The 13,141-nt window shown below is 39.9% G+C and overlaps 1 protein-coding gene and 1 long non-coding RNA gene across 4 annotated transcripts in view; one reads left to right on the top strand and one right to left on the bottom strand.

Annotated features, from left to right (window-relative positions):
* The window catches only part of PFKP (phosphofructokinase, platelet), a 43,235-nt gene extending 30,421 nt beyond the window's left edge, over positions 1-12,814 (bottom strand). For 2 of the 3 annotated variants that reach the window (XM_059840045.1, XM_059840063.1), the window contains exons 1-2: positions 12,441-12,814; positions 4,512-4,585 (exon numbers count right to left, since the gene is read on the bottom strand). In XM_059840045.1, the coding sequence (XP_059696028.1) occupies positions 4,512-4,585; positions 12,441-12,525 (159 nt within the window). In that variant the 5' untranslated portion in view covers positions 12,526-12,814. The remainder of the gene's footprint in view (positions 1-4,511; positions 4,586-12,440) is intronic. The other variant, XM_059840055.1, reaches the window with a different exon arrangement.
* Positions 10,993-12,750, top strand: LOC132324083 (uncharacterized). The gene is made up of 2 exons (XR_009485513.1): positions 10,993-11,105; positions 11,605-12,750. It is a non-coding gene; the product is annotated as an uncharacterized LOC132324083 (long non-coding RNA).
* Positions 12,815-13,141: the final 327 nt, after the last annotated feature.

Here is a 13,141-nt window from a genome sequence, read left to right as displayed (position 1 = left end):
TCTTAATTCAGTTTGTAACACTGACTACAGTAAGCTGCACTGAGAGCTGACAAAAATACATCCAGTACATGTGTGCTCAAGTCATTCACCTTCCACTTTAACTTGAGAGGAAAAACAAAAGTGCATCCAAAGAAGTATTACATATAAGAAATATATACATAAATAAGACTGATGGAATAAAATTCCCAATTTTCAGATTAACAAATCTTAAACACAGAAAAAAGCAATGAGAAAATAGCAGATGAGTTGTCTGTAAGACATGAAACACCTTAGAGCTAGGCTAAGGATGAGCTATGACCCATTCCTGCACCATGCTTCTTTGAAATAGAAGGAATTTGTGCATTTTGATCAGGAGTTCATCTTTGTGCAGACAAATGAGAACTGAGGATGTATTAACAATTCCTCGCACTACAAGGTAAGGGCAGGGAGCCTTTGGAATCATGATCTGTTTGAACTGTTATATGAACTTTTCTTAATTCAGTTGTCTGCAAAGTATGTATATGCTACCTCTGAATAAAGTAGACAGAACAGTCACATTGTTTTCCACACCACTAAAAGATACAAGCTATAGAATTAGAACAGCTTTTTAAAAAAGCCATTGGGGAAAAAATTAATACTAATTACAACTGAGTATAAATGATGATGATTTCCATATATTGTTTTAGTTAGATAAACACTGATGAGGACTGGACAATGTATGTTTGAAGGTTTACCACTGCTCCAATTGTATGGTTACCAAAAATCGCTGGCAGATGTGACTACAGACCTTAACATGAGGGTGGGAATCTGTCAATTTATATTAAAAAAGTAAATTCTTACTTAGATCCTAAAAATATAGGTGCTTGGGTACTGAGACACTAAAACTGTGGGGCAAGAATGGAAAAAATGAACTGTCAAAAATACTGCACACAGTGTGTGAAGATCAGCTCCATTTTATGTTTAATCCTTCACATACCCAAAACCTAAATATTCAAAGAAGAAGAAGAAATCTCTGTGGGTCCAATGCTCACAGGGTACATTCACACACACTGCAACTCCAGGACAGCATGGCAGGAGCAAACATGACTTCCAGCCCGAACTCTGAAGACAAAAGCTTTTGAAAAAGAACAATCATCTTTTCATGTGTTACATGCGAGACATTTGGGGCTTTAACAGTTTTGTGAATGTACTACCTGAGGATTCTTAGCCATTGCTCGACAACGTAAAATAATATTGCCACTGAGAGCACAAACCCCCACAGAAAAGACACGACGTTTGCCTCACAGAGATCCATGACTGCCGTACCATTGCACTCCCAATGCTGGCCTCTTGAGAAAAAGACTCTTATCAAGATGCAGAATCTAAAAGCTCCATAGCTTAGTAGCAAGAGCACGCATCCACTGGGAACTATGTGCTTCAATCCTGGAAAAAGGGCAGGTTATTTGTATAATTATTTAAGAACTCAAGTTTCTAAAATTGAGCTGCCATAAATGAGAGGCATCGCTTTTTGTTCACATTCTCAATTAAAAAGGAAAAACAAGACAAAACAAAAATTAACCTGACTTTAATAGTTTCTGATTAGTGAAAAAAAAAAATTAAACTAGCTCCCTAGAACAGCTTGATACTCTACACACACTTCCAGCTCCTAGATTTCCATAGGAGAATTATCCTGAAATTAATCCATGGGTATTCAAATTTTAATTCAGACTGGAGTAGATTTGAGGAATAATGAGATGATAGTCAAGAAGGACAACTACAGACTAAAATAAAATATTAAAAACTACAAAACTGTGAAGCTAGCAGAACTGTATAGATTTCCAATAAATAGCAAAATTTTGAAATGTGCTAACTTCAGTGAATTAAGAAACACAGGGGTTTTTAAATTTTACAGCTAAAATTTCACAGGTTTTATATAAACTATAAAAAAGATACATAACAAATAATAGCTTTTATATAAATTATCTTCTAGTATTCATTTTCACATGATTTTATTCTTTTTTCCCTTTTGGGACTTGAAGTCCAAATAGGCCATGAAGTCCAGTATGTAACTGTTTCTTTCTTTGGGCTTTCATAAAGCCAATTTTAAAAAGGCTAGAAAATTACTTAGATCTTATCATTACCAATTTTAATTCATTTATCTTAGTAATCTCTCATAACAAGATGAAGAAAAATGGATTTAGGAAAACAGAGTTACTTTTTTTACTTAGGAAAACAGAGTTACTTTTTTACTAGAGCTGGCCACAACTGTAGAAGACATATGGTTTTGCAGTGCAAAAAAAGTTCATTTGACAGACACAGCTACAGGAGAAACAGTGTATGATGACTACAGCAAAGTAAGCTTGAAAAGACCTATAACTCAGTTTTTGGATCTAAATAAGAATACTTTTTTCTTCTTTTGGATACGGTCACTTCAGGTTTTTCCTTCATTATTTCGGAGCAGCTTCAATACAAATATCATTTTATCCTGACCTACGTGTTAAAATGCTCAAAATGAAGGCTTAAGATACACTATCCTCTTTGCTTAACACACACAAGTCACATTCAATAAACTATAACTCAGAGGGAACACCTTATTAAAAGCATTAAATAACTCAAACTATACCCAAAAATACATCCCCTCTTTATACATCACGCAAAGGCTTAGAACAGGGAACATTAGTGACAAGTATCAGAAGATTTTTACCTCTATTACACTTATCACCTTCATCTGTTTCCCATTTCAAAGGGGTAAAATTAAACAGCTGTTTTATTTCAATGCTTGCAACTCTGTTTGTCTGAAGTACTTGTAGGCATTGTGAAGGAAAACTGACTTCATATTTCAATTATCACCAGTCAGAGAAGAATAAAGCTTAGTGTCCAGTACGTTACAAAATACAGAACTGAATGGACTAATCTAGAAACAAGATCTTTTTCAAAGCACATACTTGCAATGAAATGTGTATTTCCTCACAGACCCTGCTGTTACACTGAAGATAGAAGGACAATATATATGGGAAACTAAAAATTCCCAACAATGACTAATTTTTTCACAATCACTTTTCATTCAGAATTATCTGTGACTTCACACTGGCCAACTCTACCAAACACAGGAACATCCTAACTTAAATAGCACTATTTTGATAAGTCCAGTCCAGAACAAACAAATATTCAAATTTCTCTTGAAATTTATCACTCTGTGATACCAAATATGTTTAAAAGGTGAAAAAATACGGCAATTCTTAAGCTTGATTAAAAAATAAATTCAAATCCAAGTTCTGGCCTTAAAGATGCCCAAAACACCCTCCTTACTTACAGAGCAGTATCTGACCCATTTCAGTGAGCCTGCAAAACAGCTGAACACTGAAGGAATTCCAGAGATTGGCCATGTAATTAGCACACACTAAGTATTCAGAGCAACTTGCCCTAGCACAGTAGTAGGAAAGAATTTTGGAGCACAGTCCTCCGCTTATTTGCATTTCAATATACTTTGCATCTCATTAGTAAATGAGCTATAGCAATAACAGACAGGGAAAAAAATGGATAAACAGCTACTTTTTAAAGATAAATTCTGTATTTACCATGCACAAAACTAAAATAAAAGCATTTTCTAAGCACTTCTATGAATTCTAGAACTCCATATTTTTATATTAAAGTTAGACTTTACTGGGGACCTACCAAGATTTCTCTCATATAAATTTTTTGTTATGATTTGTAATAACCTCAAACTACTAATGAAACGTACAGGAATTCCATGGGAACAGAATCAATACATTTGCTGTATTGTTTAATCTACAAAAATTGTATAAAAACTGGAAGAGTCCTTTACAAGGAAGCCTAACTGCAAAAGTCTTCCAGGAAGACAAATACATGGAACATCACCTTGGCACTGACATTAAACTTGCCCCATATTTTTTTCTTATTGCATAATTGCTACAGAAATTTACAATATTTCTGCACATACAGTTACAAATTTCAACCACAAAATTCTGATGTTACGACAGACCAATGAAGGTCAAGTTTTTGATGTGGCTTTATTTTGTTTGTTGGTTGAGTTTCTTCAGTTGCAACCTATAAGCCAGGCAAGATGGCACCAGTGCCACAGTACTCTTGATCAAAACCAAGCTGTGCAATCTGTGAAGTGAGGGTGAGGATACATCCTTATCATACTCTAGGAAAATGGAGTCAAAGGATTCAACAATCAGCAGTTTAAACAGGCTTAGGAAAATATTTATGAAGTACAATAAGTGGGGCCAAACATCCAACAAGTGCACAGATATGTAGCTCACTACAGGGTGACAACTGCTTTCAAGTCTTTGGTGGCACACAAAGAATTCCATATATTTAAGAAATTACTTTCAAATTATATAGTTTAAGAATATACCTTGTGAGATGTCAATTTCCATAAAAATAAAAAGTACTAAATAAAACACACGGTGAAAAGGAATAGCACCTACAAAATTTTTTAATTTATACTATTTAGTCTCCATGGTATTTTTACAAAAACTCAAGTTTAGTCAGAAGACAAAATACAGAATGAATGAAACAAAACTAACCTCATAAATAAAATAGACTTTGGCATTTACATAGATTCCCATGCGTACTACAGCGCGCACAGCAGCGTTCATACCTGGGAAGAAAAAGCAAAATCACATTGTTATAGTCATCCAGCACTTTTTGTATAGCAAAAGTATTGTGTCTTGAAAAGAAAAGGAACATTAATTCATTCCTAAAGAAAGACAATGACCAGTATCCATTAAAACAGAAATTTGCTTAATGACAGTGTAAGCAGCCTGTGAGTATGAAGGGTTCAGAATTATTCTTTGTTACAATAATTATGTGAATGCCAGTGTGTGTGTTAATCAGAGATTAAATTGCTGCTGACTGCAAAATAGCATTGTAGAAGTTACAGCTACTGAACAACGAAGTAAATTCATTTTGCAATAATGGTTAGTTTCCAGTCTGAAATGCAAAACTTTCAGCAAGCTAAAATTTAGATTCTTCGAATGAGAAATTATATTTGAACAGTTTTTCTGGGATTTCCAATATAACACGTGTATAAACGGCATTTTGTGGGGAGCAGAGCCAAAGGTGACCTGGACAGATGCTCATTTAAAAAGACAAAAGTAGCAGTAAATTAATATAAATAAAATTACATTGATTCATTTGGCAGAAAAGTGTCAGAACACCACTTTGGTCCCAAAAATGCAAAGCTCTGATTGGAATTCCCTGCTCACAAGACATCTGACAAACAATAATCCAGGAAAATCTTCCATTTTCCCATGGTAAAACACTTAAACTCCTGAGCAACAGTGAAAGTTCCACTGGTCCCTCTACACAGGCCAAATGAATTTCTCCTATAAGTCATTCCTTCAGATATTGCATTACCTTACCCATTATTCAGGAACTTTCCAGAACTAATCAACTAATTGCCTCCATACCACCAAAACAGACATAAGAGATCACACAAAGCAAGAGGAGAGAAATAGTAATGCTACACTGATAGTCTTGGCACATCAGTAAAAAAATGGAGGCAAGAAGGATGACAACCCAAAGTGCTAGGCACCAGCTCTCCAAATCTACTGCATTTAATATCAAAACAGCCAAGTAGCAGGTAAGCTCTGCAGCTTGACACAGGTGTTAAGTGCTCACCTCTCTGCAGATATAAAAAGCTTGTAACTAGAATATATAAACAACACAGCAAGTCACAAAGATCTAATCCTACAGTATCTACCTTTACTGCAAAAAATATTAAGCTGTAAAAGTCAACCTGTCTAAAGAATCAGGCTGATTTTTTCTCAAAGATTCATTACTTATGAGCACACCAGAAAGTCCCTGAACTTGCTCAACATGAAAAAAAAAATTAAGTTTGCCAAAACCAAAAAGTTGATTTTGCTGTTTGTGTAGATGTCACTTACACTTAAGACAAAAATCAGAAGTAACACTGTTTTCACATAAGTTCTGTTTTAGGAAATTGTAGCAAGAATTCTTTCAGCCAGAGTTGGCCTTGTGGCATAGCTGGAAAAAGTTTTCAAATGCCAAGACGGCTAAAAGGACAGCTTTAGACAAAGAACTGGATGATGCCAAAGAAAAACAGAGAATCTCATCTGACAGCCTGTAATGAAAAGAAAGTTTGCATGATAAATCTCAGATCAAACAGAGCAAAGTTATCTCCTCAGTGAAACAGTTTTCATAACAAAATTAACACCCCTGAGAGACAAAGACCTTTAATTTTAACAAACTGACAACTCATCACAGCACTGCCATTTTCCACAAACAGGAACACTCAGCACAAGGTACTCCTTTCTCCAAAGCCCACAGCTTGCTTCTATTAAAGCTCATGTTGTGTGGGAGGCTTTTTTGCTGTTGCTGCTTGGTACGGAGGTTTTTTGGCAGTTCTGTTTTGGCTTTTGGGAGTTTTTTTTGGAGGGGGATTGTTGTTGTTTAGTTTGTTTGTGGAAAGTTTGTATATAAATCCTCAATACAGCCATATAATTTCTTAGTGTATACCTTTCAGTTTCCATGTTTCTTGCATGAAAAATAGGTAAAATTCACAATTTGCCTGCTCTGTGAAAAGGAAAAAACCCAGGAAAAAATATCTGAAACCCCACAGATTACAGACAGACAGCATCTTCCCAGTACTACCACTCCAGTTTTATAAATTTAGGTAACCTACATTTTATTGTTATTTTGTGTTGTATATTTTATTGTTTATTTTTATTTTATCGAGAAAAACGACTTGGTTGTCTACTGGCAAGCTCCTGGCTTACATTTCAGAAAGGCTGAGGACTAAAGGATATTAGAATTTGATACCTACAAAATACAGTTAACACATTGCAGCTTTAGACTTCTACAGTTTGGCTGTCTTAACTGCAGTAATTCGAGAAAAAACAAAAAAAAAATCATGAAGCCTCTGTACAACTGTCTAATAAAATTTCATTATTTGTGGAATCTTACAAAAGTATTTGTGAATTACTGTAATTACCATGAAATGTTATTACGCATGCTTGTTACTTTATAAGAGATTTAGCAGGTTAACTGTGGATTTAGTCCTGAATAATAGATGCAGTTTGATAAACAGACAGGATTAGAATAGCATCTTCAAAAGAAAGCCACAAGTAAAACCAGTATTTTTTTAAATAATATTTTAAGAAATTTTTAAAATGTTTCTGAATTACTACTGGTACTGCTTTAAAGCCTTGGAAAGAGGTAAATATTTATTTTGCTCTTTTGGACTCAGCAAAGATTAAGTGCAATGCAACTACTTTCAGGGCTTTACATAACATCTGAATTAATTTAAAAGTTGATAATTTATTGTCCTTGATCTTGTTTATTCAATTGTCCTTAAAAGGAGCACTTGGTTTTCATAACAGGGTTACAAATAGTACTGCAGAAATCTTTAAATTATTTCAGAGGCTCTCTCTGCCTCCTAAAGAGTACTTCTCTCTTGTGCCTACATCCTGGTCCATGTACATATGCACCACTACAACAGAGGAGGTTCGACATTAGTTTGTGTTGAAGCCAAGTTTGCCTTGCTTTAGTCAGTTAGACATGCCTTTAAATAAATAACTGTAACATAAACCATTCAAAAGCAAAATCAAAACTATGCATCTTGGACAAGCATCAAGAAATACTTAAGTATCACCAATTTTAAAGATAAATATTGGCTTTAATGCAGGCTTAATGACTTAGCACATATGTTTCAGCGCTACCCTGAATAAAGATTCAGACTTAAAAGACTATATAGCAAAATTCACTAAGGAAAATGTCTAAACATTACCAAACAGGAAGATTTTCTTCAAATATGTAAATGGTTATGTCAGTAAGAGCCTATAATCATCAAAAAGGAAGCAGTCAAATACAAGAACTGAACAAATCAATAAAAACACAACTTGAATTTGTTTCATTTACTTTTAATTACATTACAGATTTTATTGCATATAATCACAATAATTAGTGTAGATACATGAAGAAATTACACAGTTTTCCTGAACACCAACTGTATTAGATCAAAACATTCTACTGCACAAACATATACAACTGCAGAACATCTAGATGGCAAATGTATCTCCTGCTTAAAAATTAAAATAAAAATCTTAAGAGACCAGTTTCAACCATTGAATCCACTAATTATGAAGCAGCTTCTCAAAAATACTAAATGCATTGAAATAGTTACATGCATCCATTAATAACTACATTCTTTAATTTTACATACAAATAGTACTTATAATATCGTATCTATAGACATATGTATGTATTTCATATACATGTCTATTTGCATGCACTTTTCTTAGCTGGGAAAAGTGCCTTTTGGGGAGCTAGAACTTAAAAATTCCTTGTGACTATGTTCAAATCACATATGTGTTAACAAATAAACTCTAATTTTGATGACATAAGAAGAGCATGGGTTGTTTTCATTTTGTGACTTTTTTTTTTAAATATTTTACTGTATTAGTTGAAAAGCTTATGGTGGAAAAAGAAATTTTGCCACCCAGACAAGATCAATGCATTTACACTACTATATTAAATACATCCTCAGCCTGTAATGCTTCAAGAGCAGAAACATGTAAATCTCTGCTTCCACAATCATGATCGATGGTATTCCAAAGCTCTGGAATCCAAAAGGCTTCTTCAGGGTTCCTTTTAAGCTGTTTTTAACCCAGTATATGCTGAAAGATCTGAGCTTTTTCATTTGTTCAGTGCCAAGATTTCTTCTTCCAATCTATGTCACCAGGACAAGACTTGTATATCTACGCTACTAACAAAGCCTTGGAACTTTGGTTTGGCTTTGGTTTGGTTTTTGGAAAGCCTGGAATGCTTTGAACATAGAGATACAAAGCTCTTTATTTCAGCAGGTTGGGCTATGATATTCCAGACCATTACATCCCTTACTTATGCTGTCCTCCTCAACACTGAATCTTTGAGTTTATCTGCAAAACAACATGGCCCCCTATTCAAAGACAACGACCTTGAGTTAGGTGGCTGGGCAGCAGCTCCACAGCCACAAGCACATCCTTCCCCAGGAGAGCACAATCACCTTCTGTCAGCAGCTTCCCCACGACGCTTCCTGCCGCCGAGCCGTACCTACCCACGGTCCCAGAATAGGCTCTTGGGAGGCTGCGTGAACGTCAGTGACCTACGGTGGTCAAAACTGTCTGTGGCAGCCACTGGCAACCCACAGAAAACTCAACCCACAGAAAATTCAACCAGTGTACTTCATGTCCTGAAGCAGAATGGCCAGAGAATCCCACAAAGTGAGAAGCGTGACTTATTAAACCCCATTTATTAAACCACCTTCCTGAGCTGCAACCAGTACAATTTTGAAATACTCCTGAAATTGAACTAACCCATAAATATTGAGAATTGATTGTCAGAACTTCTTTTGTCTCTCAAGGTACTTCTGATTACAGTGGAAAGTACATTTTTAGGTCACAATTTAACAGCTGGTTAGCTGAAGTGATAGACTGTCAAGTTTAGTATTATATATATTATAAGTGTACTAAATAGAGATCTTTTTTTCCTGTGAAACAGATCACTGATAAATTCTTCAACTCCTCAAAGAAAAAAAGTCCAGTATGACACACATATATTCACCAGTCTTTAAAATTCTACAGATAGAAAAACAAAAAAGAAAAATGAAACTTTCAAGGAAGTAGCACCAATGCGGGGAACTAACTGAAAACTTAACATGCCCTATAAATAGAAAACTTTGTGTAATTTACATAACTCTACTTTTAAATTATTAGAAGTACAAATAACAGGAAAGGGATCAATTTCACCTTAAAATAATTTCACATATATTTTAGTCTATGCTCAGACTTACAGCCCAATCTAAATACCGGCACCTATTAAGATTTTGTGTTTAACAGGTGTTTTTCCTACTCAATTGCTTGTGAGTTTAGTTTGGATTACAGATATTTTGAAGACTTTTAGTGTCTGGCGTATCTAAAACAAAACAAAACAAAACAGAAGATTGGAACTTTATTCCTAATACTAGAACTTTTTTGCCTATTTCTGAGTCAGTAGCTTTGCCTCACCTACACTTTGCTTGGACAGATTATTTTCAAATAGCAGCAACAGCAGCTTACTTCCTTCTTCATGTACTTCAGGACTTCACTTCTCTCACACATTGACACTCTGTCCTCCAAAGGGCAAATGACCTTGACAGGGCATGACTCATTCTGTCCCTTGTTTAACTCCTAACCTTCAAACTGACTTGAGGCTGCTTATTTTACACACCTCTGCTGCTACCAAGATAGTAAGGAATTACGGTCACACTGTGTTGTGTGATTCAGGTGAAATAATCAAGTTCTAAAATGCTGGGAAGGTTATTTCCTTGTTCTTCAAAGTTAGGACAACAATGCTGCCAGTGTAACAGCTTGGAAGGCATCCAGTTTACTTTTTTTGGTCTTTGTGACAACCCCACTCCTTAGACAGTAACTTTCACAGGCTGTTACTTTGGAACTCTCAGTGCTTCTGTGGCAATCTGCCAGATGTAAAGTCTAGATGTTACCCGTGGATTCTGCAAGTCCTTCAAATGCCTTAATTCACACAGTGGCCAGTGAAGATTAGTACTTTATAAAAGGAGATGCATCTGCTGCTGCATTATATAATCTCCAGCCACGCGGAAGCAAGTTGCGGGGCTCAGCCTCTTGCTGAGCACGCTACTGCTGCTTCAGGCAGTGCCCTGCCACACTTTTAAATTAAAATGGCGATTTGGCCACTAGACCATTAAGACAGGGATGCTCTGATTCTCAGTTCCTCCTAGAATCATTTAGCAGTGGAACTGATGTTAATGAGAGCAAACTGGATAAAACTTGAACAAGTGTAGCCCCACCGAGGGGTAAGAGAAGCCATTTAAAAGCATCGATTTGTTTTTTCCTCCAGAACTGTAACATTTTCCTCCTCAATGGTAACAAATCCCTTTCATTCCGATTAGAGTTTCGGATAATCCTAGGTAAACCCGGGGGCTCCCCGTTATTCCTGCGGGCAGGGGGAGGGAGGATGCTTCTCCCAGCCCAGATGACGCAAAGAGGCGGAATCTGCAGCGACTCGCAGCGGATCACGTACACACCGGCGGAGGGAGGGAGGGAGCGCGGAGACACTGGTCCATGCAAGCTACCACCTCATGGACGCGCTGGGAAACCCGGGTAAGGGGAGAGGGGAGGCTGCCCCGGCCGCGGGCTCGTCCCGGCACCTCCCCGCGTAAAATCTGGGGAGAGACTGGGTCCCTAAACCACCGAGCTCATGCAGAACGAAAGGAGAGGCTCCCACCCCCCATTCTCTTCACAAACGCGAATGAGTGCCGCTTCTTCTTTAAGTGAAAGTACTCTCGAGACAGTCCCGGCGAAAAAAAAAAAGTAAAACAACCGTAAATTAAGAGAAGGTGCTAAAAGCAATTATCATTGATTGAACAACTCTCCTCGTATAAAGCAGAGCAAGAGTCCTCTTGAACAGCACGGAGCATTGCGTGCTTGAAATCTTAAGTGAAACTTCAAACTATTACCACAGAATATGCTGAGTTGGAAAGGGCCCGTTACGATATTCTGGAAGGAAAGGGGAAACGAAAGTGCAGAAAAAAAATGGATTCTTGACTAGGTATATTGTGATCAAGCCTCTTTTCTTTCCCATCCCTCTTAATGTCTGCAGGTCTTTTGTTCGCCCTGTCCTGTAGTAGCTACGACTTCCTCTTCACTGAAGAGATTTAAGAAGGCGAGACACGTTTCTAACATACTCCTACGGGGGGAAAGTAAACCACCATCTGAGCGTTCTAAACCACGGGTAGGAACATAAATGTGTTGCTGGTGCCAAAACGAAGTGAAAAGCAGATGAGGCGAGAGCTGGCAGAGCCCCAGCAGCTCAGCCAAGCCTCCCACCCGCCGTGCAGGGCAGCACGACCTCCTCCTCCCCCGCTCGCATCAGCCATCCCTCCTCACCCCACCATCTCTCGAGAGAACGAGACATCTTGATAGTAAAAGTTACTGCAGCGTTTCTACACTCTCCCTTGCCCAGCCTGGGGCAGAGGAAACGTGGAGGAAGAGAGAGGGAAGAAGAGGGGAGAAAGGAAGAAGGGATGTTTGAACCTCAAGCGCCGAGGCCGTGCAAAAATTATTTATCTTTTAAATGCGCTTAGTAGAAAAGCCGGGTCGAAGGCCAGCACGGAAAAAGGAACCCGAGCACCACTGCAATCCCGTGTGAACCGCTCCCAAAGCCCTCTCTCCACTCCCTCCATGTGCCGCACCGCGGATTGCCGACACCAGCCCTGAAGCAGCCCACGCTGTTTCCCCAGGCTCCCGCATGGGCGCCCTGCCAGCCGGGGAGGCCCTTCCTTCCTGCCCCTCACACCGCCCTCGAGGGGCTCCTCGCCCTCTCCTGCTGCTGCCCCACTCCCCACACTGCCCGCACCTCCCCCGCGTTCTGCTTCCCCCTCGGCTCCTTCCCCTCATCCTCCCCGTGCTCCCGGAGTAAACGGCGTGAGCCGCTACCTTGGGCATCGCCGCCGCTGGTCAGCACCGCGATGGCCTTCCCGGCGCCCGAGAGGTTCTCGAAGAACTTGGGCTGGTGATCCATGGCGCTGCAGGAGCGGCACCGGCGGGCGAGGCGGAGCGCGGTCGCTGAGGGAGCCCCTGGCCGCCGGGGTCTGCCCCCGCTCCGCTGTACCGAGCGTTCGGCCTCTGCGGGAAAAGAGCCCGAGCAGCCCGGTGTGGGTGTGTGGTTACCGACAGGTAAATCTCTGCAGAAAACCTGAGGGAAGGGGCAAGACTGTGTGCAAAAGCCCGGGAAAAAAAAAAACAAGCGCGCAGAGCAGCAGCTCTTAAGCGCCTCTCACCCGCCGCCCCCCGCTCTGCCCCGCCGCCGCGCCCTCCCCGCGCGCCGCTGACAGCGCGGCGCGGCCCCGCCCCCTCAGCCCTGCGGGAGCGGCACTGACGGGCGGGCGGCGCGGCCAATGAGCGGCCGAGCTGGGGCCGCGAGCGCCGCGGGAGGGGTGGGGGCGCTCGCGGGGCGCGGGCAGGTGGGAGGGGGCGGCGGCGCGGCCCCAGCGGGGCGGGAGTCCCGGCGCCGCCTCCCCGCCGTCCTTCCCCTTCCCCCTCTCCTTGCCGGCGCCCGAGGTGGGGGCGATGCGGGAACATGGCTGGCGCCTTGGCACGGCGGCAGCGCGGGGGAGGGAGTTGTGTTGGCTAGAGCT

The sequence above is a fragment of the Haemorhous mexicanus genome, chromosome 1, assembly GCF_027477595.1.
Source record: "Haemorhous mexicanus isolate bHaeMex1 chromosome 1, bHaeMex1.pri, whole genome shotgun sequence".
Taxonomy (NCBI): domain Eukaryota; kingdom Metazoa; phylum Chordata; class Aves; order Passeriformes; family Fringillidae; genus Haemorhous; species Haemorhous mexicanus.
Note: the sequence above shows the minus strand (reverse complement) of the source record. Positions and strands in the feature narration are given on the sequence as shown.